Here is a 25,765-nt window from a genome sequence, read left to right on the forward strand (position 1 = left end):
TTTTCAAAATAAGATGATAATCATATGTATATAATATGATCATATATAAAAATATTATTACTGTATATTATTTTTTCATTTACAATAAAAATATATCAAAATGCAAATTACATTTTCAAATCTGTAAATAATAAATTCATAAATATTAATGCTATATTGCTCATTATATAGCATTAATCCAGATATATATATATATATATATATATATATATATATATATATATCCCACACAGCACATGATATCATTCGAATATTCTACATTCATACTGTAAATATACAGATGTAATATACTGAGAATATTCCCATAACATCTTTTGTTGTGTATTATTTGTCATATATATTCTTAGAATATACTTTGAATCTCGTATTAGTATATTCTTTCTCGTACATTTTTAGGAGTTTCTATAATATTGCATGTGTTTCTTCATTTTGCCGCTACGCGCGCCAAACTCATACTTAATTTTTGATGAAATGGACATAAAGGACTGGTACTAACATGAGTTCCAGAGTTTCTTCTTTTTTCCTTTTAGTCAATTTAATTTATAATAAACTGACTTAATAACTGATTTAATTTTAAAATATATATCGGCATATACTATTAGAAATAACATTTTTGTCCGAAGCTTTGTTTATAAAATAAATAATTTCACATTTTTATTTATTTTTTACATGAAGAATATATTTTTTATTCTACATATAATCCAACTGTTTTCTATATTCATATATAATTTATTAAAGTAAAAATATGCTTAAAATATTTTAAAAATATATTCACAATGTATCAAAAAATATTCTGAGTATATACTGAGTAGGTTTCTAAGGCAGACATAGGGACATCTTCCGTACATTTTCAAAATATCATAGTACGTATATCGAATATTAATGTGATATACACAATCTACGTTTGCGATATACTGAGTACATACTCTCAGGATCTACCTGTGCTGTATGGGTATATGAATATATATACATATAATAAAAGTGGGAATAAGTGGAGATGGTTCTGAATTCTTAATTTAGTATAATCGTTTATATATATATATATATATATATATATATATATATATATATATAACGAAAAACAATTAAAATATTAAAAAGATAAAAATTAAAAACAAAAAAAACAAGAAATTAAAAAAAATAAAAAAATAAAAAAATGTTTAAATTAAAAAAATTAAAAACAAAAAAAAGAAAATCCTGTCAGCAAAGTCTGTTCAAACAGATTTTATCAATTTTTGCTACAAATTTTTGTCGACAGTAAAATTGCAGATTGTATAAAAAATTTGTTATATCAAATAATAATAACAGAATGTCAGCAGAAATGTTACAAAACCTGCTGACATAATTTGATAGCAGAAACTGAACAGGATTTGTTTAAAATTATCATAGCAGATTGATGGCAGAAATCGAGCAAGATCTGCGCAACACAGTTTGATATCAGATTGGTTGCAGAAATCGAGCAAAATCTGATGCAATTTGATGTCAAATTGTTGGCAGAAATCGAACAGAAGTATAAAATTATTATAGAAGATTAGCGACAGAAACAGAGCAGGACCTGCGCAAAACAGTTTAATGTCAGATTGTCAGCAGAAACCGAGCAGGATCTGCGCAATGAAATTTGATGTCAAATTCTCGGCAGAAATCGAGTAAAGCCTGCAGATATAACTAACGCCAGATTGATAGCAGTAATTTAACAGGATCTGTGAGGCGCAATTTGATAGCAAATTGATAACAAAAATCGAGCAGGATCTGCGTACACACTCTCTGATAGCAGATTGACGACAGAAACAGAACAGGATTTACATGATTCGATAGTTCCTTCACTTATCGCTACGTGAACTGTACTTTCTCGTAATCTAATTTCTATCAGAAATATATATAAAGTCGCGAATATGAATAAAAGACTAAAAATATAGTAATTATCACTTTAATTTCTGATATCTGATATGAGCAGATGAGATTCAGATATTAAACTGATTAGAATCAATATGATAAATGGAAAATTTATGTCCTAGCGAAAATGAATATCGGAGCGTAAGTCGAATGTAAGGAAAGAATAACAGAAGTGTAAACGAAGCTTTTAAAAAGCATAAATTGAAACGCCGAAGCGTAAATGAAGCGTTTAACACTTCTGTTACTTTTTCCTTACATTCGACTTATGCTCCGATATTTTTATTTTCGCTAGGGGTACTGCCTATTTGAGGCATAAAACAAAAATTTAATTCTAAATAAATTACATCTCAAGTTTTACAAGTTACATTTATTTTTATCACACATTTACTTTATTATTAATTTAATTAAATTGAATTAGTCCTTCGCTATATGAGATATAACTATGATATAACATATATTAAGCCGTCGTCTATAATGGCAGTAGAATTAATGAATTAAAGCTGTAACTCAATAAATTGACCAATCACAGTCGAGTATTCTCTTAATGATTAACTGTGATTGGTCAATTTCTTAAGTCTTACGCCTTAAGTTTCCTTAAAATATCATTGTAGACGCCGCTTAACATATATTACGATATAACATATGACATATATGTCATTTTAGAAGAAAAGTGTAATTAACTTGCCGATAATATTGTTATTTAGCACCTGTAATAATCAATTTTGTTACATTTATATAATATTAATAAAAGTAAGCGCAAATCTTGTGCAGTTTTTGCTGTCAATTTGCCATCAAGTTGTATGCGCAAATTCTGCTCGATTTCTGCTGACAACCTAACATCAAATTGCACGCGCAGATCCTGTTCAGTTTCTGCCGATAGTTTGTTGACAGGATATGTTTTACAAATTCTGTCGCCAAAACAAAAGCTTAATGTGGACATAGATGGCTGCGATTCTAGTGTGGGATTCTGATCGAATTTGCTGCCAATCTGCTGCCAACCTGCTAACATTTTGCTTACTCAGTTATTATAAATTAAACTAACTAAAAAGAAAAAAGAAGAAACTTTCGAACTCATGTTAATATCAGTCCTTTATGTCCATTTTATCAAAAATTAAGTACGAGTTTGGTGGCGCGCGTAGCGCGTGTTTCAAAATAAAGAAACACATGCAATATTATAAAATATCCTGAAAATATACGAGAAAGAATATATTAATACGAGATATTCAAAGTATATTCTGAGAATATATGAAAAATAATATACAACAAAAGAAATGTGTAGATATAGAAATATTGTTATAGAATACTGTTATAGAAATATTCTCAGTATATTACATCTGTAATGTATATTTACAGTATAAGAGTATAAAATATTCGAATGATATCATGTGATGTGTGGAAAATAGTTCTATTTTAATTAGAATAATTTTTCAATAATGTTAAATTATTTTGATTATTTTGATATATTAATACAGCAAGATATATAATTGTATGTAGCAAACTTACCATGCCACTGTGCTCTTGCATTTCCTCTAACAATTTGTTTACTAATTTTGTTAGTATCATCTTGCACATTGATTAAAATATATTTAAATCTTCCATAATCGTCGATATCAACATCTACCACTTTATCCAATAAATGAGACATTGTAACAAATTGTTGTATATTTATCACACCTGTAAAAAATAAATGCAATAATAAACATAAAATAGAGCTGTAGCTATAATATAACCTAGCATAAGTTATTTATATCTAGTTTCTATTTATATCTATATATTCACATATCTCATATTACATTTATATTTATTACTACCAAAAAATTAATATATCTTAAATATTTCTATCTTATATTTTAATATATACGATACAATATATTATTCGTCACAATTACTATTAAATCCCTTCAAAATAACGTGCCGACTATTCATCTGCGCTCCAATATTAGGTTCAATGTTTCACGCATGTGCTATCAGGAAAGTATTTCAATCAATCGCATAAAATGAGGTCCTATATTGCCACTATTTATGTCCGTTTTCTCTAAGGTGGTTTAATTGAGAGACTTGAGAGTTCTAGTAAACTGTGATCAGAGAGAAACCTGAGAGGGGCCACGCTACCGAAAATAAATTAGCGCTGAAAGTTCATATTTTTGACGTACGTACGACATACGTTTTTCTTATTAAACATATTATTATAAAATATATTTAACTACTTATTTACCTCTTTTAATATCTCAAGTAGTAAATTTTTTTAATCCTAGTGATCCCAGTGGGAGAAACGAAACGCAGCACTGAGGGTTTTCAATACTGCCAACTTTATCTTTTTTCCCAACACTGACCAAACATATTTTCGAACGCACTAACTGTATTTCTACAATAATATTGGCTTCTCTCTGTATATTGTTAGAAATACAATTGGTCCCACTAAATTATTTTGTCATATTGGCAACCCTTTAATCAACGATTGAGGCTGTGTTCCAAAATTCATTACCAGTACTGAAAATCTATAGTGTACGTCACGTAAACTATAGATTTTCAGTACTGGCAGTGAATTTTGGAACGCAGCCTAAGCTAATCGGAGTTTGATCGAAGCGGCCCTAAGATTTTATGCCGGAATTCAGGAAAAATGAGAACTGCTTTGAACGCAGTGTTTCACAAAGTGCAGGTTAGAATTGTTTAGCTTCTCACCAAGATATATATGTCTGAAATTATGGATGTCGATAACCAAAGCGAGGACGGCGAAATAAAAAAGAGTCCATCTAAGGATATGGGTGATTACAGGTACTTATACATGTCACTGCGCATTTTTCAGCGTTTCTTGTAAAGGTTAGATCGAAAAATCGTTTAACTATGAATCAACTGTGGAAACAATTGTATTTATTTACACTTTTAATTTTTGTATATTGTATTGTCTGACTATTCAATATAAAACTATTTTTTATTTTTATGTAAGATTAAAATGACATTCAAGCACATGCGCATTCGAACTTTGCAACTTTGCATAATTTTAGCTTTGGAATTATTTCATAAACATTGATCCATATTCTGAATCTTCTTTTATCGATAAAAGTGCTTCTAAAAGTGGCTTATAAGCTTTCTGGTTGGCCATAAGCCACTTTTAAAGGCACTTTTATCGATAAAAGAAGATTCAGAATATGGATCTATATATAAGATGTGTTTCATTTCGCAACGCTCCTGAGCGTCATCTATCTTTGTTAATTTTCGGTGAACAACAAGGATGAAATGATATCACGAGCATTGCGACGTCAAATGGAACATGCCTAGATAGAGTGCATTTCTAATTATCTGGCTGCCATTTTGCCAAAATTGTGCAATATATATAAATACTTGATAGTTTAGTAATATATAAAGATCTGGTATCCAGAATTCAGATTTTCATTCAAGATTCTTGTCTGAAATGACTTTATCGATAATATAGGTTTCGTGTATACATTCGTGCAAATAGTCGAGTCCATGTCGGAAATTTTTCATTAATCTCATTTAGTGTTTGGAAAAACAATCACTGCAAGAATCTTTTTTTACCGTTCTAAGAATATGTTGCATCTTGGAATCAGAATGACAAGCAATGTTTCCGAGAATTTTTAGGTATTTATAATTTTGTAAAGTGTATATATATGTGTATGTGTGTGTGTATGCATATATATATATATATATATATATATATATATATATATGCATACACACACACATACACATATATATACACTTTACAAAATTATAAATACCTAATTATATTTACCAAATTATAAATACCATATATATATATATATATATATATATATATATATATATAAATGAATAATTGAATTGTCACATATTTATTCGTAGTAAAATTATTCTTACTTTATATACAACTAGACATTAAAAGATTTAATAATAATTGACATTGCATGTAAACTTATATACATACACACATATACATATATACAGTTTATGACATTTGTATAAATAAATTTATTTATAATTTTTAAATTAATAATATTATTGATTCATTCTAATAACTTGATTTCATATTTCTAGTTTTTCAGAAGAAGAAGGTGGTGATACTGCTGACTCGTTGGATATTAAGCCACCGCAAGCAGTTGTTCGCCATCATAAATCAAGTTCGTCTCGTCGAAGAGAGAAACACAATGATAGGAGAAGTCGCAGAGATGAAAAGGAACGCAAATCGCGTCAGCATGAACGCGAAGACAGGCACAGGGACAAGCACAGACATCGTAGGCATGTTGGAGAACCTATGGAAAGAATCGAGCGTTTAGAAACTTCCAAGAGGAATCGTGAAAGAATAGATCGTTTAGACAGAATGGAAACTCACTCTAGGGACAGAGAATCATCTAGACATGATCGTAAGGAAAGAAATACAGGAGATCGTGTTCTAGAAGACTTGAGAGAAAGGTAATTACACTTTCTGTCTATCCTGTTCTGCTATTGTTTTTTATGAAAGTAAAAATATTGATAACTCTTTTCTATATAAATCTTTTTTTTTTTTCTAAGAACCTCTTTAAATGAAAATATCAATTTTTCAGACTGTTGGATAAGAGAAGAGAAAGACGGGAAGATCCGCGTGATACTCGCGATTACAAAATGGAATCGTCTCGTCGTGAAATGCGATTAGAGGATACGCGAGAAATACGCGAATCGCGCGATCGTCGAGATGTACGAATGGAAGATATTCGAGAACGTCGCGAAATGCGTATGATAGACGATAGAGAACGTCGCGAAATTCGAATAGAGGAGCAAAGACATATACGAGTGATTGTAGATGAACAGTTTTCGGAAAACGAATTGATGGAGCGACCTGAAAGGAGTGAAAAACGCCGCAAAAGATCTCACAAGCACGATAGAGTTCGCGAAAGAGATCAAGAGAAAATGGAACGCGAAAAGGAACATAGAGAAAAACAGTTACGGGAAACGATGGAAATCGTAACCGATGAAGTTAACGAAATGGAAGTGCAAAATGAGATTCCTATACAGATTAAAGATCCAAAAGAGATGACGGAACAAGAACTTAGAAAAGAGAGATTATTGGAAGCTGATAGAGAAATGGCCAGAAGAAAAGAGGTTTCTAGACTAGAATTGGAGGCAAGAAGAATGAAGAGAGGTGAAAAACGCCCTTTGAGTCCAGACAATAATCCAGATCCTTCCATTGTGGAGCTTTCAGATGAAAGCCCCAGTCCTACTCATTCTGAGGGCATGCGTTCGAAATCAGCTGAATCTAGACATTCGTCAGAAGGAGAGAGAAGCTTGCGTGACAGATCTTTGGACCGACATTCATCTGATACTTCAGAATCGAGTAGCGACGATGATGATGACTCTAATGAATCGAATAAAGGTACCGGTGGTGATTCTAATGATGGTTCGGAGGATTACAACAACCCGAGTCCTCTATCCGTTGATCGATTAGCCAAATCCGATCAATCGGATGGAGATTCTCCTGGTCATGTCGATTCTAACAATCCTGTGAAAACCACTAAAGAGGAAGAAAAGAAAGAAGAGGAACCAGAACTACCACATTATTTACCAGCCATTCAAGGTATAACATAAATAATGTTACAAATATACATATCTTATATATTTATCTAAAATATATTTATCTAAATATATTATCTAAATATATTTATCTAATATATTTATCTAAAATAATATAAATTCAATACAAACTATAAAAATTTATATAAATTCAAAAATTTTAGGAATAAAAAGGATAAATACAAATAAACATCACAAATTTCTTATTTTTCAGGTTGTAGAAGCGTCGAGGAGTTTCAGTGTTTAAATCGAATCGAAGAAGGCACATATGGTGTTGTATATAGAGCGCGCGATAAGCGCACAGAAGAGATAGTTGCGTTGAAACGATTAAAAATGGAAAAAGAGAAAGAAGGCTTTCCAATTACAAGTCTGAGGGAGATCAATACTTTATTGAAAGCACAACATCCCAATATTGTCACTGTTCGGGAAATTGTTGTTGGTAGCAATATGGATAAGATATTTATTGTTATGGATTATGTAGAACATGACTTAAAATCTCTCATGGAAACTATGAAGCAAAAAAAACAAGTTTTTATACCTGGTGAATATATTTTAACACATAATAGGTTAATTGCATGCAAAATAGCAATGCGAGTCAAAAAATGAAAAATTTTAACAAAAATACATTGAGAATAAAATTTAATTCAACGTTACAGATTTACAATTATTGCAGCAATGAATGTGTCTTCTTGATTATATATTTAAGTTTTGATGTTTTTTTACTTCCTCAAACTTTTCAATTGATAATTTAAAAAGAATATCTTTAAAAAAATTGATATTTTGATCTATTGCAGGAGAAGTTAAGTGTCTTATGCAGCAATTGTTACGTGCTGTTGCTCATTTACACGATAATTGGATATTGCATCGTGATTTAAAGACATCAAATTTATTATTGAGTCATAGAGGCATTTTGAAAGTCGGTGACTTTGGCTTAGCTCGAGAATATGGTTCTCCCTTAAGGCAATATACGCCAATTGTTGTAACACTTTGGTATAGAGCTCCTGAATTATTGTTGAGTGATAAAGAATATAGTACGCCTGTAGATATGTGGTCTGTAGGGTAAGTAAATACAAATAATTTAATTTGAAATATTCTTTTTCCGAATATAAAGTAAATAAATCACTATACTTTTAAATATATAAAAATAATTATAAAAAATATGTAAATATATAAATATAATAATGAAAAATAACTATAATTATAAAAAATATATAACTATAATATAAATATCCTTAATATTATTATTTTTTTGTAGATGTATTTTCGCTGAGCTTCTAAGAATGGAACCACTGTTTCCCGGAAAATCAGATATCGATCAATTAAACAAAATATTTAAGGAGCTAGGTACACCCAGCGAAAGAATTTGGCCAGGATATATTAAATTACCTATGGTTCAAAAGATACCGTTCTCGCATTATCCTGTAAATAATCTGAGACAAAGATTTAGTTTATCATTGTCTGATTTAGGTGTAGAGTTATTAAACAAGTAAGTTATTAGCTTTATATTAAAAAATAATATCAGCATTGAACATAATTTAAACAAGTCTCATTAGAAAAATTATTTTGTTTTCAGATTTTTAACGTACGATCCTCGTCAACGTATAACCGCCGAAGATGCTTTGAATCATGAATATTTCACTGAAGCACCTCTACCAATAGATCCGCAAATGTTTCCTACATGGCCTGCAAAATCAGAACAAGGAACTAGAACCACGAATGCATCCCCGAAACCACCGAGTGGCGGCAGAGAATATAAACAATTAGGCGACGGTGACGACGCTGATTTAAGCAACTCCGGTTTTCACATGGGTTTAATAGAGGGTAGTAGAGCGCCGCCAATCGGAGGTGGTTTTCATTTGAAATTCTAATTAAACAAAATTTTTTCTCATTCTCCGTAAGATTTTCTAAATGAAAATCTTTATATAAAATCCCTTATATAAAAAACTCCTTTATATAAAATAAACATATGCACACATGCGCACACACCCATATACAGAGTGTCCCATTTTATTTTTGTTAGTCAAATATCTTGATGATATTATGGCGTTTTTGAGTGGTCGAGTTTAACCCGATCCGGGTTAATTTATTAGACATTATTGACCAATCACAGCCATTCTGAAGAATGTAATCATACATATATATATATATATATATATATATATATATATATATATATATATATACACACATTCACACACACATATATACATACCATACATATTTTTTCTTCGAAATAATTGTGTTTTCTTTACACCAATTGATTACTCTCATTATTTTGTATATAAAAGTATTAAAGTAAGATAATCAAAAAATGAATATTTTACTAGATATTTTGATGACTTATGTAAAATTAAGAAACTATCTCAAGCCTTAAAAAGTACTTGATGAAAACTAACTTAATTATATAGTGTGAATGAAAACTAAATTATAGTGTTTTGGAAAGCTCTCGAGATGAGCTACAAGAATAAGTAATAAAAAATAGGGCGTTCCATTTAAAAAATTGAAGATGACTTTCAAACGACTTTAAAATCAAACCAATGATACCATCTTATGATCCCCTTCAAGCCATACAACTTTTTATGTTTTTCTTTTGTGGAATTGCTTTATTTGTAATTACTTCACTTTTAAATGCATGCTTGTGTGCGTGTGTTCAGTACGCCGGAGTTTGGTTCCTACCCAGATAGAACATGAAACTCATAATGACATCATTATAACGTCACCTAAAAGTTATTTTACAAAAATCATAATGATCTCATTTGATATATTTTTGGCAATGTTTTGGTGACTTATTTTTGATATTAAACAATTCTAGCGAACTCTGTTGGAGAATATATATACTCTGCGTATGAAATCTTAAGAATCAATCATAATAATATCATTTATATATATATTACGCAATTACTTGTTTATTTAATTATTCATGTATATTTTAATTATATTTAAGCAACATAATCTTTTTAAAATTATATAATGCGATTATTGAATTTAAAAATTTATGATTCTTTTTGTCATCTTTAACTCATTTTTTAATCATTTTTGTTTAGGTAACTTTTAAGTAATAAATAAAATCATGATAACGTCATAATGATGTCATGAGTTTCATGTTCTACCTGGATACTGTTCCATGAAGCGGATTACGCGGAATCAGCGGATCACTAATTATGAGACTGTTTCGACGTAATCTTTATCAGAATAATGCCATGGATTGACGATCCGCTGAATCCGCTCCATAGGACATAAAATCAAATTCCCGCGTATCAAAAACGGCGGATCTTCTGTCATTGGTCGGATACCCGTATCGTAATACGCGCCATGGAACGTCACCATCATTGGCCGCATTCAGCGCTAAGTAGCAATCGAATATGATTGGTCTCTATTTTCAGGTCCGACCAATCAGCGTCGAGTCACATCGGAAAATCTAGTAATGTTGCTCAACTATTGAGTCCGCTGAATGTGGCCATTGTACTCGTGCACTGGAAGAATTTTTGTAAACTTACTAGTTCTAGTGTAGTCCTAGTGCAGCAATTAGTTTAGGGTTTACGATACTAATCGGATCGCTGATTGGACTGAGCAGTGGTACTCAGCGATAGACTTCCTAAATTTCCCTAGATTAATCCGGATCAATGATGTGTCTCTGGAGTAATCGAAAATTGCGGTCAAGCTGATCGAAAAAATTGTGAAAAACATTATATGAAAATATAGAAGGTACTTTATTATTACCCTCTATGTATGTTTTCTAAATAAAAAAAGTCTAAGTAATATTGTAACGAATAAAAACTTCACCTATTACATATTTAATTGATAAACTTTCAAAAATAATAATTACAAGAAAAATAAGAAATTCATAGTAAAATTTAATTATTATTGCTACATCATGTGATGTTTTTGCTAAAAAATAAGCGTCGAGCGTTAAGTGAAAACTCACCCTAATATTACATTTGTCGTACGATAAATTTTTTAAACGTATTGGCCGCATTCAGCGGACTCAACAGTTGGGCAATATTACTAGATTTTCCGATGTAATTCGATGCTGATTGGTCGGATCTGAAAGTAGAAACCAATCATGTTCGATTGTTACTTAGCTGTTGAGTCCGCTGAATGCGACCATTAAGTAGCTGTAGAATAGAAAGTTTCTGAAGAATCGAAAAATTACTATCCCGCTGCCAATCAATACGTTTAAAAAATTTGTCGTACGACAAATGTAACATTAGCCACTATCTCACATTAGCTTGCCCTCGTTTACGCTAGTTCAGTTCAGTGTAGTGCAGCATGAACTTAGTGCAATAAAGAACAAACCTCGGGTTATTTTTTACCTCGCCTCTCATAATTCGCGATATCCCTCTCGCCCCTAACGCTTCATCCTGTTATTTATTCCTCCATCCATGTTTGAAATCATGTAGCATATGTGAAATAATATAAATAATATGAATAACAATATAAATATATCTTATTTTAAGACGATTATATATCTTATTTTAAATGTTTAATCAAATATAATACAGTTAAGAAATAGAGAGGTTCATGTTGTTTCGGTGACGTAAGTCACCTGATTTTTACTTTAGTCCTCGTTCGTGCTAATATGCGCGGATTGCGCGGCCAAATTAAAGCAATATGGCGGACCGACACAATAATTTATAATGCAGGATATATAGATTATTTTGATTGCGCGCTATATACTCCGGCAGCAGATCGAATTACAATAAATAGAGAAATCCGTAAGCAAAAATATTTCATTTCTGATACGAGTGTTAGCAGTGGTGATTTGTTTTCTGTAAGATTTCGTGTAAGCCGTCCGAATCTTATAGCGGCTTCGAAATTTCGATATTACGTACGCGAACATGATTTTAGTTGTCTGGCTTTACTAGCAGGCTTTAGTGGCGATTTTATTATTAATCATTGCCCTTATATGCCGAAACATGTCATCCACGCAGAACAAAATGCGAGGTACGTAGAATATTTGCAAAAATAACCTTATAAATTCGGACTATTTGCTTCATATTTCGACGTATCATTATTTTATCTTGTTATTCTATATATTGTATATATATATATATACACACACACACACACACACACACATACATACATATGTATATACATATATATATATATTTATTTATTTATTTATATTTAGCTACATTTTGATTAATAAGTATAAGAAAAAATTTTTTTTCAAATTTTGAATATTTTTATTATAGGCCCAGGTCGACCACCAAAATCAAAAAACTCTTGCACATGGTGTGGAGAAACCAAACAACCATTGAAATATGTTCTTCCTACTCAGCATGGCAAGAAAGAGTTCTGTTCAGAAACATGTTTATCTGAATCTCGTAAGACTTATGCACGAGGTGCATGCGTACAATGTGACAATGTGATCAGAAGTACACCTGTTAGATTAGAACAGAAGGATGGTTCAACAAAAGATTTCTGCTGTTCATTCTGTTTAAATGCATATCAAAAAAAGGAAAGCCAATCTGACATGAAAAAAAGTGAGTAATTATATAATCTCTCTTTAAATCTATATAAAAAAAATCGTTCTACTTGTATAACATAATATATATACAGGGTGAGTTTTATTTCGTGTGTCAATCTTATATTATCATGCGGAAAATTATCGACTGCATAATAAATTGATCGGTACATAAATGTTAATTATTTGGATCGACCATTTCAAAGGCTTGAATATAATGTGTAAAATTAAAGCAAATTAAAAGCTGAACTTATATAATATGGATTTATTATTATTATTATTAAAGCTACATATTTATTATTATTATTGTACACATTATATTCGAACCTTCGATACGGTCAATCAAAATAATTGACATTTATGTATCGATCAATTTATTATGCAGTCGATAATCTCCCGCATGATAAAAAGATTGACACACGAAATAACTCACCCTATATATATATATATGTATGTATATGTGTGTATAATATGTATGTATATATGGAATTTATAGATAATAGGGATTCAGCATCACCTGCACAATCTCCTGCCCCATCTGGTTTACCAAGCAACAATAATGTACCATCGACTACACAGTCTTATACAAATACGAATAATCACACAACCATATCTCATTCACCATCAACATCTAGCGGACCATTTCAATATGAAACCTATCAGACTTTTGATTGGGATCTCTATTTAAGAGAAACAAAGAGTACAGCAGCTCCAATTGAATGTTTCAAACAGGTACAAAGCAATATAACATAATCTTCTCCTATTAAATATAACCAAAATATAAAAATATAAAAATATATAACCAAATCAATTTATTGAATTTTAATTTTCTAATATGAAAGTTATACAAATAAAATATTTTTTAAATTTATTTTTACAAAATCATTTAAGATATAGAATTTATATTTTTTACATTTTTATTTCAGCATGAAGTTCCGCCAACAAACGAATTTAAGATCAATATGAAATTGGAAGCATTAGATCCACGAAACTTAACATCAACTTGTATTGCCACTGTAGTAGGCGTTCTTGGACCTCGATTAAGATTAAGACTAGATGGTTCTGATAATAAAAATGATTTTTGGCGACTGGTCGATAGTAACGAGATACATCCGATAGGTCATTGTGAAAAATCTGGTGGGATGCTTCAACCTCCATTAGGTTTTCGGATGAATGCTTCCAGTTGGCCAATGTTTCTTTTAAAAACGTTGAATGGTGCCGAAATGGCACCAGCAAAAGTATTTAAACGCGAACCAAAGACACCGCGTTCTAATATGTTCGAAGTCGGACATAAATTGGAAGCAATTGATAAGAAAAATCCTCAACTTATATGCACCGCAACTGTTGGTGCAGTTAAAGATGATATGATACATATTACATTTGATGGTTGGCGCGGTGCTTTTGATTATTGGTGTCGTTACGATTCCCGAGATATTTTTCCTGCAGGTTGGTGCTTTAAGAGCGGGCACCCATTGCAACCACCAAGGCAAAAATGTACGAGATTGAATATAATTTCCAGAATCAATCAATATATTAACCAATCAATACATAATAGATATTCTGTACATATATTTGAAGTATTTTCTATAATTAACATTTTCTATCAGTAACTTTTGTAACTTTTTAAATTAACGCAGCAACAGGTCCCAACAGATTTAAGTCCAGAGCTAGTAATGTTTTGTTAGTAATGGCAGTTTCTGGAAATAATACTAGCAGAGAACCAGCGGTTGCATTAGTAAGCCCTGCAGGTTCCAGTGCACCTCCACAGCCAGCTACAGAACCTGATACTAGTACAGCCAATACAAAACCACATGCGCTTGAAAATGGTTAGTAAATTCTATATCAAATATATAATGTGCCATATTTTCTATAAAAAGATAATAAAATCCATATAAGAATAAGATTGAAAGAATATAACATGATTGTACATTGCAGTTACAATTTATGTCAATCATAACTGTTCCTGTGGACCATATTTTGATCCCCGAAAAGTGAAAGCCATGCCAGCACAATTTGGTATTGGTCCGATACTGAATGTTACAAGAGAAATCTTTCAAGCATTTTTAATGGCAGCCATGAGTCCCAGACAAATGTTGAGTTTGTTAAAACGTGGCGAGGGTGAAACTATAAACCTGACTCTGGAAAGTAAACCTGCCTCTGTTAGATTACCGATTTTTCTGGAAGAAGAAGACTTTTATATTTATATTAGGCGGCAACTTGAGAATCTATGTGCATGTGAATACATGTTAGTAAGACGAAAAGAGGCTTGCAACAAATGTCCTAGTACGCAACCACAATCTACTAACAATGATGAAGCAAATAATATTGTAGCAGAAAAAAGAAAATGGTCATCGCAAAGTCAGCAAAACTTAACATTTACTACAGAGCAGCAGCAGAGCACTATACAAAGTACAAATAATTCGACAGTGTCATCTCCTACAGTTGCAAAACAACCTCGCAAGTCTGTTCCTGGTAATTACTTAATATTTTATATAAAATTTAATATGTGTATAAATATATACACACACATACATACACATGCATATATGTATACATATATACGTACATACAGAATGAGACAATTAAAACAACTAAATAACTTGTAAATTATATGTTTTATGTATGAAAAATTGTTACATAATTATAAAAGTGTAAATATAAAAGTTACATAATTTCAGTTATATAATTTCAAAAAAGTTATTACATAATACATATTTTAATCTATATTTTTTATAAATAGAGATGTTTCAAAGATTTGAAGATTAATTTAATTCTTTTTTTAAATGGAAGCGTCATTAATTTGCAAATTGATTCCTCGTAATATTCAGTGTAAAAAATTATAAGAATAGGATGGACAAAATATTAATAGTTTACAAGATATTTCATATATATATATATATATATATATATATATATATATATATTTTTTTTTTTTTTTTTTTTTTTAATGACAATTTTATATAAATTATAAAATATTTATTTTTCAATTATCTTCATAAAATAATATTTTTGTACATAAAATAAAAGAATCACTTAATGTAAACAAAGTACATAGTTGTTTTTAAGAAAAAAAAATATGTAGCTTTTTTTACAAATTCATAGTTTTAATTGCTTCATTCCGTATATGCGTGCGTGCGTGCGTGCGTGTACGTTCGTATGTGTGCATGCGTGTGTGTACATACAAAATTAGATGTATAAAAAATCAAATATTATGAAAAACGGTTGTCGAAGAAAGTTATACAAAAGTTATAAGGTTTGAATAATTCTATTGATAACAGACATCAGTGTGATTTTGGTGTCTTTTAATCGGCTACAAAACAAGAATTTTTTGAGTGGATATTCTTATTTTTTTTATGCATTTTTTTATGTGGGAAAAAAAGGAATCATGTAGCTATTCATTTGTGTGGCAGTCAGCATTGCATCTCCAAAGCGAGATTCCAATATCGCTATAGAGTTGTATTATTTTATCATTGTATTAACAAACAGTATGAAGTAGTATAAGATATGAGATTTGAATAGCTCAGTGATAAAAGCAGTTGCCCGGAAAGCAAAAGACTCAGGTTTGATTCCCGTTTCAATCACTTGCGCCTTACACACTCTTAGTTTGCAAGTATTTATAAGTATTTTAGTAATTATTTGTTGGGTTGGAAAATATGTGAATGCCTTACAGATATACTATAGTATCTCTGCTATGGATGAATTGCTATGAATAGATTTTGAATACTTTTTGCCTTAAAACTCTCTCCTTTTTTTGATTCGATGTCGAATCATTTTCAAAATAGTACAAATAAACTTTTTTGGAAACTCTCTAAGTTATAAATTTTCAAAGTTTAAGTACTGCCGGCATTAGTTAAATAAAATTTAACATGCAGAAATTTTGCATAGTTGAATTTATGTCTCTTATGATATGTACGCGCCTGTGTGTATATGTTGAATCATTTCAACATTGTAATTTCTGTATGATCATGTATGGGATTTTTTGTATATCCAACATATAATATATTACATCTTTTTATTTATACATACACATACGAAGTACATACGAAGTACATACATAAAATGTGCGTGCGTGTATTATGTACATATTATTATTATTTTTATTATTATTATATATATTCTTTAAGATTTTAAAATATATAAATACTTAAAAAACATAGTACACTTAAAAGAGATTATCTGAAAAGTTTAAATATGAAATTGAGACATTAAATTTTCTCATATATAGTAAAATGGAACACATAGTGATTAAAAATATATTTACATTTAGAACTTGAAGCAGCAACATCTACTACTCAATCTGAATCTTCTGCAAATCGCATTCCTTCCACTGAACCAGCAGAATGGACTATTGAAGATGTAATACATTATATTGCCATTACAGATCCAGCACTAGGACAACATGCAGATTTGTTTAGAAAACACGTGAGTTAAATACAAAAAAAAGTCTTATGATGTCTAATATATTAAATGATTTATTGTAAAATTAATGATAATTTTTAGGAAATTGATGGTAAAGCTCTACTTCTTCTTAATAGTGATATGATGATGAAGTATATGGGGCTAAAACTTGGGCCAGCACTTAAAATTTGTAATTTGGTAAACCGTATTAAAGGTAGAAGACATATGCTTATATGATTTCCTCAGATATGAATATTTGTGTAAAATAATCTGAATTGATGCATTTCAATGGCTATCAGATTATGTTATCAATAATGAAAACAAAATACATAGATTGTTACATAAATAATGTGAATATACATTGACAATGATTTTATTTTCGGAATTATCATATATCGACAATTTTAGAGTTTAATTAAGGTAAATTCAAAGTTAAACTTCTGAACTCTTGTCAGAACACTGTTTTATTATTTCACAAAGATATAAATTTGCATTAATTAGTTGTAATGCAAATATTTTTGTTAATAAATTTACCATTGCCCTACGAGTATTATAAATAGGTTAGCCTAATTCAATTCTATGTACGTAGATAAGCAGTGATCACCATTGAAACTCTATGATACTATCATATATATGACAACAAAAAATTCTGACACTTTGTAAATAGTTTGATGTCTTTTTTTATTTTATAATTTTTTAAATTATATGTTTCAAATACATATATTGTAAACAAATATATCTTTTTACCATTTTCAAATTTAATCATTATGAAAGATTAAAAAATCTAATATTTTACTTTATTTTGCTTAAGACATGACATAATTATACACTTAATGTTCACTAGTATGTGTTTATTAGACATATCTTAATGCAATTTAAATGATTTTAAAAAATTAGAATGAAAATCTTAATAGGTTAACATTTTTCCTTGTAAAAACTGTGGATAGATTATAGATTTTTGTAACGTTATAATGTAATTTTGATAATGGTTACAATTGAACTTGTGGCACAGTTATTCTTCAAAATTACAAAAATAATAGTACGCTAGTTGTTTTTCTTTATTATGATTAAAATTTTTTCTTTTTATTAAATGTAAACTATGAATACATATTCCGGGACATTCTAAAATTAGAAAATTAATTTGATGTATATAATTCTCTTGTCACTGCAATTCTTATTACTGTGATATTCTGGATAACTTGTACAGCAGTCTGCCACGCTTTACAATATATTGCAGTTTATATGAAAGATCTATAAAGTTACTATTTTTCTATATTCTAATATTAGTTTCAAAAATCTAATTTAATTTTTTTTTCTACTATAAAACAAGTGTTATTTTTTCTCATTTATATAAGATCTTATGAATATATAAATGAAAATTAAACATCTATGTTATGGCTATTTTGTACTATTTTATAATGTTTCAAACTATAAATTTACTTTGAAAGTATAACGTTTACCTCTTTTTTTCTTTCTTTAAATATTACCTACCTAAAAAATTTCATTATATAATAATAAAATATACAATATCTTAAATTATAAAATGTATATAATAGATTTGTATTATAAAATAACTTCTTTCAATAGAATTACATTTTGGGCGAAATTTTCAACTTGATAGATTTATTAAGTTTAGAAAATATTTTGATACAAAAATAATTTAGAATGTGTCCAAAAACAAATAGGCAAAAATAAAAAAGATATTAGTACTAAATGTTGCTGTTATTAATAATTCTAGCCATTATGTTATAAATAAATAATTCCAAGATATCCCAGATGTGTATTGTGTTAATATAAAGTATAACAATTTTATTATAAAAAAATGTTTAGTTTATTGTTAAATAACAAAATTACAATAAAATTTAATGTGATATAAAGTAAATGTGAAAAATATGAAAAAAATTTTTATATCTAGTTTTAATCATCATCAGAATCATCATCTGAATTGCGTCCTTTAATAGTCTTAGGTTTTGAAGATTTAAGTATAAACGACTTCTTGCCAGCTTCTGAAGGATATAAATCATCATCATTGATTACACCAGATTGTGCAAGACGATACTGCAGTGTTTCTGTAGAAAAATCATCGCAATTTCCTAATTCAGTAAATCCTACAATATAATCCTTAGTTTTACCATTCACAACTAGCATGATTGTAGGTATAATTTTAATCCGTAAACGTTCTGTAATGTTTAAATGTGTTATTATAAGGTAATAAATATATTGTTATATTTTAAAAATATACTTTAATAATACCAGTTAAAAATGGACATCTTTCGACATTTAATTTACAGAATCTTGCTTCAATGTGTTTTTTTGCAAGAATTTTGAAATGATAATCTACAATTTTACATCGTTGAGAATCATCTTTATAAAATAAGCAGATTATATTTTCTGATTTCTTTGATATTTCAAAGAATTCTTTTTCATTATATATCTCTGTATATTCTCCATGACCCTGCAATAATATATAATTATGGAATATATAATTTATACGTTATATTTTAATATACATTTTTATATTTCTTTTATTTAACACAAACATTGTACAATATTTTTTTGCAATGCAATATTATATATATAAAATAAATGTCAATATATATGCTAAATTTATCATAATACATTACCAAAGTCAGCCAATTCTGTTTTTGCTTTTGCATTTGTTTTAATTCATTTAATCTGTGTGTACGTATCTTCTCATAGTCACTGATATCCAAATTATCTAATTTTTCCAATTCTGCATCTAATTGTTGCTCAACATGATTGGCAACTTCTATGACTTTTTGTTGAAGTACAGCCTCCATTTTCTATTAATTAGAGAAATATTTGTACATGTCTTAAATTTTTACTAATGTAATTGAAAAATAATGAGACAAAAAGTTTTCAAAAATTATTAACATTAAATATGAAATAAAAAGAATATAATTAGAACAAACATAATTAATTTTTAAAGTTTCTCGCTTACATTTAATGACAAAATTATATTCTTTTATATAGTGACACCTTAATCAACTCTATTTTTAATTCACTATTCTTTTCTTCAACAGATTTTTACGTTTTGACAAGAGAAAGTATTACGATTTAATTCATTTCTAATGACCTCCAAAACTGAAGACACATTTACCATTTATGGCCATCACACATAAAATTCCATAAGCACATAAGACGTAAGCGTAAGGAAATCGACCAATCACGATCGAGTATTGGCCCCTCGGAAGGGCTAGTGCGAAAAGTGAGAATATTCGACAAGGGTCGCATTCAGCGGATTCAACCGCTAAGTAACAATCGAAAAATAATTGATTTCTACTTTTAGGTCCGACCAATCAGCGTCGAATTACATCGGAAAATCTAATAATGTTGCCCATGTTGCTGTTGAGTCTGCTGAATGCGGCCAAAGGCTGCGGTCAAGACAACGCTAAGGGCTCCTGCACACAGGACGCGGCAATACTTGCCGCGCGGCGGAAGCCGACGCGATAGCCAATACAAAAGTTGGATTGAGTTCAACTTTGGATGGATCGAAACTTTGGCTGCGGTCAAAGAAACTCTGAGGATGCTTTGAAGCATTTGACTGACCAACCAGGTTAAAGAAATCTTTATTCCTTTTACCCTGATTGGTCAATCAAACGCTCCAAAGCATCCGCAGCGTCTCCTTGACCGCAGCCTGTGATTGGTCAATCTCTTAAGGCTTAAGGCTTAAATTATCTATTGTAGATCCGGCCTAAAGTGAATTCAGATAACGCTACTGTACCAGCTAGGAAAAGCGTCGTATGAAAAGTCCCGGCGTAGTCCCTCTCAAACTTCTCCCTGCTGGTATAATGCCGGCTAGTATTGTTGGAAGTTGTCAAAGATAGTATTGTTGCCAAAATGGGTCCTGAATTTTCTATCATCTATATTTTATTGTTATCTGCATATGCAAGTGCGGACGCACAGCAACAAACGGAGGAAAGCTTAGTACAACTCAATGAGAATAATTGGGATCTTATGCTCACGGGAGAATGGATGATTGAATTGTAAGTTTAGCTATTTTCGAATTGATATTTATTTAACGTCATAGTTGATGGCGTGTCAAACAGTAATATTCGAATTTGATTGCTGTTAACGAACATTAATATATATATATTATGGAATATTAAATACAAAAATTAATCTATTTTAAGATAGATATATCTATTCTGAAATATATCTTTGTAATTTGTACTACAAAATTCTTTTTATATATTTACACTAATTTCTCGTATATATTTTATTAAATATTTATTAATGTTATACTATCAAAATACACACACATATATATATATATATATATATATATATATATATACATAGAGAGAGAATATTAAAATATGTGATAAAATAGGTGTTAAGTAAGTATTAAAGTATTATGATAAAAGCAGATAATCTCTCATGGGCATATGGAGCAGGTGAAAAAAACCTTAAAAGTTTCTATAAAATTTTTTTTCTGCAATACATCTATCGAGGTACTTGTCTTTAAAGTTAAAATTTAATTAAATACAAAAATTAATCTATTCTAAGATAGATAATCTATTCTGAAATATATCTTTGTAATTTGTACTACAAAATTCTTTTTATATATTTACACTAATTTCTCGTATATTTTATTAAATATTAATGTTACACTATTAAGATATATATATATATATACATATACATATATAGTATTAAAATATGTGATAATATAATATTAAAATATGTGATAAAATAGGTGTTAAGTAAGTATTAAAGTATTATGATAAAAGCAGATAATCTCTCATGGGCATATGGAGCAGGTGAAAATAACCTCATAAGTTTCTATAAAATTTTTTTTCTACAATGCATCTATCGAGGTACTTGTCTTTAAAGTTAAAATTTGAGAAACTTTTTCTGTAATTTTTATATCACTCTATAATTTAATAATTCGTAATAATAATTTTTATATATATTATAAATATTATAAATATTATAAATAAATTCTTTCTCCTAAAGTAGTAGATTTCATGACTATGCCGGAGACTAGTCAGGGACGGACTATCTGTAAGTCTTTTAACATATAAAACTTTCAAATTGATAATTCTTTTAAATATGTTTTTAAAATTTTCCATATCTTTTTTTTTAAATAATGTTACTCTTATTTTATTTGATTAAAATTTTAAAAATTCATTTATTTAGTAGAAATAAATCTTTATTTAGGATAAAACAATGATTGTATGAATATATTGTAGGATAAGATTTTTATAGAAATTTATGAGGTTATTTTGACCTATTCTACATGCCTATGAAGATTGTTTATCTTAACTGGAACCTCAGAGCCATATATATATATATATATATATATATATATATATATATATATATATACAGGGTGAGTTTTATTGCTTATGTACAATTAAAGCAAATTAAAAGTTGAAATTAATGTAGTATGGATTTATTACTATTATTATTATTATACTCATTATATTTGGGCCTACAATATGATCAATCCAAATAATTGACATTTATGTACCAATCAATTTATTATGTAGTCTGTTATCTCCTGCATGATAAAAAGATTGACACAAATAATAAAACTCACCCAGTATATATATATATATATGTGTGTGTGTGTGTGTGTGTGTGTGTGTGTGTGTGTGTGTGTGTGTGTGTGTGTGTGTGTGTGTGTGTGTGTATAAAATAAATTTTGTTAAAATTCCTACTATGTTATAATATATATTACAGTTATGCTCCATGGTGTCCTGCATGCAAAGCACTTGAACCAATCTGGGAGGATCTGGCATTATCAAAGAAGAACCTCAATATTAATGTTGGAAAAATAGACGTGACAGATTCTCCAGGTCTTAGTGGTAGATTTATGGTTACAGCTTTACCTACAATATTTCAGTAAGTTTATGATGTTTAAATATAATTTATATATTTATATATTATTTATTATTGTATATTTATATATGTATATTTATTATACATGTATTATTATACATTTATACATGTATATACATACATATATGTACATACATTTATACATGTATATGGATATATATATATATATATATATATATATATACATATATATATATATATATATTTAGAATTATATTTTCTTGTGATATGTATATTATCAATATTTCAGTAAATTTATGGTTTCTAAATATAATTTATATTGTACTTTCTATTGTTCTTTATATAGATAACTTTATATTAATAATTATGATAATATGTATGTTATCAATATTTAATTTATATTAAAATTATTAATGTTTTATAAAGATGTATAGTGTATTAACACACACATATATATATATATATATATATATATATATATATATACATATATATATATATATATATATATATATGTGTGTGTAATTTTGATTTTACATTTTAAAACTCAATCTTTATTTTTTAGTGTAAACAATGGGATATTTAGACAATATAGAAGTCCAAGGGATAAAGCCTCATTAATTGATTTTGTTTCTAAAAAGACATGGACAAAAGTTGATCCAATACCTAGTTGGAAAAGTCCAACTTCATTTCATATGTCAATTTTAAGTCAATTCTTTAAACTGTCTCAAGTATTACGAGTAAGTATATTTGTAAATGCATATATCAGTATGTAATCCTACATATGGTATCTCTTATTATAAATAACGATTTATTTTTATTTCCTAAATTAAAAATAATAAATTATAAGAAACATATAACAATTATATATAAATAATTATTAATTATTTATGAATTATATAATTATTTATATATAAATAATTACAATTATATATAAATAATTAAAACACTATTGTAAGTATAGATGTCATAAAAGCTATATTAGAGAATAGAAAAGTGTATATAATTTTTTTTATAATATGAATATTTTAATATGATATGCAAGTTGCTACTATTATTAGTTATAATACTCTATTAGATATTAGAACTATTATTAAAAACGAATAAAATTTATAATTTAATAGAATTATTTTAGAAATTGTACAAGGTTTATTAATTTAAAATTTTGCTGGTAACTTCTATCATTTTTCTTCAGCTACTAATGCAGAAGTTGCAGGATTAAGAAAAAATTGTATAATTTCAAAGCAATAAAATAACGTATATTTTATTTTTTACTTTGATTTATGCAAATTGTTATAGTAGTATAGTAAATTCTTATTTAATCACTTTCTTTTATTTTAGGGTATTCATAATAAACTTTTGGAAGATATTGGGTTACCTACATGGGGCAGTTATTTAATTTTTGCTGTTGCAACAATTATTTTAGGCGCAATATTAGGACTAGTAAGTGATACCTTTTGTAATATATGAATTTTATTTTATATGGATAACATAAATACAAGATTAACTATATTCATAATTATTCATATGCAGTTTATTGTATGCTTGATCGACTTTATTTATCCACCAAAACCTGCGCAACAACAAAGCAAAAAGAAACAAGATGGTGCATTGGATAATTCCATACATGAAAGAAATTTGTATGAGGATGAAATTGCTGAAAACGTTGGAGATGATTTAGTAGATGAAGAAGAATCTGAAGCAGAGGAATTTGAAAAAAAAGACACTGAGGTAAAGAAGCTTGAAACGAATGAAAAAGATAAGGATATTAAAACTGATACTAATAGTCCTAATGTTCGCAAGCGTAAGCCTCGCAAGGCTGATTAGAAATAAAATTTGTTTTATGTAAATATTTAACAATTATGAATCAATTAAGACTAACTTTTGTGGTATATTCCAAAATCATTTTTACATTGAGATTATATGTGTGATATGACATAATATTTCTCTCTTATATCTCAAAACTAGATAATTATATAGATTATTTAGAAAAACAATCACGTTTGCTTATATTAAAATTATATTATCTTATATTTACAAATTTAAGTGAAAGAAACTTCCTAAATTATCATTGTAAATGTTTTCTTATTTACAAATATATTTGAAGTCATAAAAATGAATATCTTAGGTGTTATTATTCATTAAAATTTTAGAACTTTATTTTAATAATAAGCAAAATATATTATGAATTTAATTTTTTAATGTTTTTAAGACTTAATCAAAGACTTAATAAAAAAATACATGTTGAAAAGATTTTCTTTTCTAGATCATAATAAATAAGTTTAATAAATATTTTGATTAGTAAGTTGTTTATTAGATGATAGTGCGTTCTCGAGTCTTCGAAATAGCTAAAATATTCTTTGAATTCTAAGGCACTTTTTACATATGTCTTTTTATAAAATGTTTAAGATTACAAAAAAGATTTGTATAATAAAATATTTGTATGAATTTGTTAAATATCATTATAACGAGAGAAATGTATCTTAAAAATATTTGTTAGTTTTCAAATGCTTTGTATTTTATATGAGAAAAAGAAAGAGTAAAACAAAAAGGAGGAAAAATATTAAGTAAGATTTATAAATCTAACAATATGTTTAATTATATCTTTATTATAAAATAAAAGCACATAGT

The 25,765-nt window shown here is 28.4% G+C and overlaps 5 protein-coding genes across 13 annotated transcripts in view; 3 read left to right on the plus strand and 2 right to left on the minus strand.

Moving 5' to 3' along the window:
* LOC105254982 (sex-regulated protein janus-A-like) overlaps positions 1-4,239 on the minus strand; it is an 89,175-nt gene extending 84,936 nt beyond the window's left edge. The window contains exons 1-3 of one of the 4 annotated variants that reach the window (XM_025409926.1): positions 4,109-4,239; positions 3,809-4,001; positions 3,397-3,567 (exon numbers count right to left, since the gene is read on the minus strand). In XM_025409926.1, coding sequence (XP_025265711.1) covers positions 3,397-3,538 — 142 coding nt within the window. In that variant the 5' untranslated portion in view covers positions 3,539-3,567; positions 3,809-4,001; positions 4,109-4,239. Of the gene's footprint in view, positions 1-3,396; positions 3,568-3,782; positions 4,022-4,108 lie in introns of those variants that run through there. The other 3 variants (XM_025409924.1, XM_025409927.1, XM_025409925.1) reach the window with 3 other exon arrangements.
* A 187-nt stretch (positions 4,240-4,426) lies between these two features.
* LOC105254980 (cyclin-dependent kinase 11B) lies at positions 4,427-9,574 on the plus strand. Of its 3 annotated transcripts, none has more exons than XM_011263999.3 (7): positions 4,427-4,668; positions 5,929-6,303; positions 6,435-7,441; positions 7,652-7,978; positions 8,232-8,496; positions 8,693-8,923; positions 9,011-9,574. In XM_011263999.3, exons 1-7 carry the CDS (start codon positions 4,586-4,588, stop codon positions 9,303-9,305), a joined length of 2,583 nt encoding a protein of 860 aa, XP_011262301.2. In that variant the 5' UTR covers positions 4,427-4,585; the 3' UTR covers positions 9,306-9,574. The 3 variants fall into 3 exon arrangements, with proteins under 3 accessions (XP_011262301.2, XP_025265708.1, XP_011262302.2); XM_025409923.1 differs by lacking the exon at positions 4,427-4,668 and adding an exon at positions 4,694-4,713; XM_011264000.3 differs by lacking the exon at positions 4,427-4,668 and adding an exon at positions 5,234-5,493.
* A 2,333-nt stretch (positions 9,575-11,907) lies between these two features.
* Positions 11,908-17,985, plus strand: LOC105254978 (polycomb protein Scm). 2 transcript variants are annotated; one of them, XM_011263998.3, is made up of 8 exons: positions 11,908-12,381; positions 12,636-12,926; positions 13,404-13,639; positions 13,834-14,401; positions 14,551-14,733; positions 14,843-15,379; positions 17,175-17,329; positions 17,408-17,985. In XM_011263998.3, the coding sequence occupies exons 1-8, from the start codon at positions 12,354-12,356 to the stop codon at positions 17,540-17,542; spliced, it is 2,133 nt and encodes a 710-aa protein (XP_011262300.1). In that variant the 5' UTR covers positions 11,908-12,353; the 3' UTR covers positions 17,543-17,985. The 2 variants fall into 2 exon arrangements, with proteins under 2 accessions (XP_011262300.1, XP_011262299.1); XM_011263997.3 differs by having other exon boundaries at positions 11,909-12,381; positions 14,545-14,733; positions 17,408-17,984.
* Positions 17,986-19,158: 1,173 nt separating this feature from the next.
* On the minus strand, positions 19,159-20,734 carry LOC105254977 (thioredoxin domain-containing protein 9). Of its 3 annotated transcripts, none has more exons than XM_011263994.3 (4): positions 20,403-20,734; positions 19,930-20,109; positions 19,559-19,760; positions 19,159-19,485 (listed from the first exon to the last, which is right to left on the minus strand). In XM_011263994.3, exons 1-4 carry the CDS (start codon positions 20,427-20,429, stop codon positions 19,223-19,225), a joined length of 672 nt encoding a protein of 223 aa, XP_011262296.1. In that variant the 5' UTR covers positions 20,430-20,734; the 3' UTR covers positions 19,159-19,222. The 3 variants fall into 3 exon arrangements, with proteins under 3 accessions (XP_011262296.1, XP_011262297.1, XP_011262298.1); XM_011263995.3 differs by having other exon boundaries at positions 20,427-20,733; XM_011263996.3 differs by having other exon boundaries at positions 19,160-19,485; positions 20,268-20,733.
* Positions 20,735-21,060: 326 nt separating this feature from the next.
* LOC105254984 (thioredoxin-related transmembrane protein 1) lies at positions 21,061-25,112 on the plus strand. The gene is made up of 5 exons (XM_025409907.1): positions 21,061-21,312; positions 23,015-23,176; positions 23,700-23,874; positions 24,476-24,577; positions 24,668-25,112. The coding sequence occupies exons 1-5, from the start codon at positions 21,167-21,169 to the stop codon at positions 24,959-24,961; spliced, it is 879 nt and encodes a 292-aa protein (XP_025265692.1). The 5' UTR covers positions 21,061-21,166; the 3' UTR covers positions 24,962-25,112.
* The last annotated feature ends 653 nt before the right edge of the window (positions 25,113-25,765 follow it).

Source organism: Camponotus floridanus, unplaced genomic scaffold (assembly GCF_003227725.1).
Source record: "Camponotus floridanus strain SB8 unplaced genomic scaffold, Cflo_v7.5 scaffold29, whole genome shotgun sequence".
Lineage (NCBI taxonomy): Eukaryota > Metazoa > Arthropoda > Insecta > Hymenoptera > Formicidae > Camponotus > Camponotus floridanus.

Excerpts from the sequence above, each read along its gene's own strand:
- LOC105254980 (XM_011263999.3), top strand. The coding sequence starts at position 4,586 with ATGTCTGAAATTATGGATGTCGATAACCAAAGCGAGGACGGCGAAATA. Across the intron at positions 6,304-6,434 it reads CTAGAAGACTTGAGAGAAAG|ACTGTTGGATAAGAGAAGAG; the intron begins GTAATTACACTT and ends TCAATTTTTCAG. Across the intron at positions 8,497-8,692 it reads GTAGATATGTGGTCTGTAGG|ATGTATTTTCGCTGAGCTTC; the intron begins GTAAGTAAATAC and ends ATTTTTTTGTAG.
- LOC105254978 (XM_011263997.3), top strand. The coding sequence starts at position 12,354 with ATGTCATCCACGCAGAACAAAATGCGAG. Across the intron at positions 12,927-13,403 it reads CCAATCTGACATGAAAAAAA|ATAATAGGGATTCAGCATCA; the intron begins GTGAGTAATTAT and ends TGGAATTTATAG. Across the intron at positions 14,734-14,842 it reads ACCACATGCGCTTGAAAATG|TTACAATTTATGTCAATCAT; the intron begins GTTAGTAAATTC and ends TGTACATTGCAG.
- LOC105254977 (XM_011263994.3), bottom strand. The coding sequence starts at position 20,429 with ATGGTAAATGTGTCTTCAGTTTTGGAG. Across the intron at positions 19,761-19,929 it reads AACAGAATTGGCTGACTTTG|GGTCATGGAGAATATACAGA; the intron begins GTAATGTATTAT and ends ATATTATTGCAG. Across the intron at positions 19,486-19,558 it reads AAGATGTCCATTTTTAACTG|AACGTTTACGGATTAAAATT; the intron begins GTATTATTAAAG and ends TAAACATTACAG.
- LOC105254984 (XM_025409907.1), top strand. The coding sequence starts at position 21,167 with ATGGGTCCTGAATTTTCTATCATCTATATTTTATTGTTATCTGCATAT. Across the intron at positions 21,313-23,014 it reads GGAGAATGGATGATTGAATT|TTATGCTCCATGGTGTCCTG; the intron begins GTAAGTTTAGCT and ends TATATATTACAG. Across the intron at positions 24,578-24,667 it reads TAGGCGCAATATTAGGACTA|TTTATTGTATGCTTGATCGA; the intron begins GTAAGTGATACC and ends ATTCATATGCAG.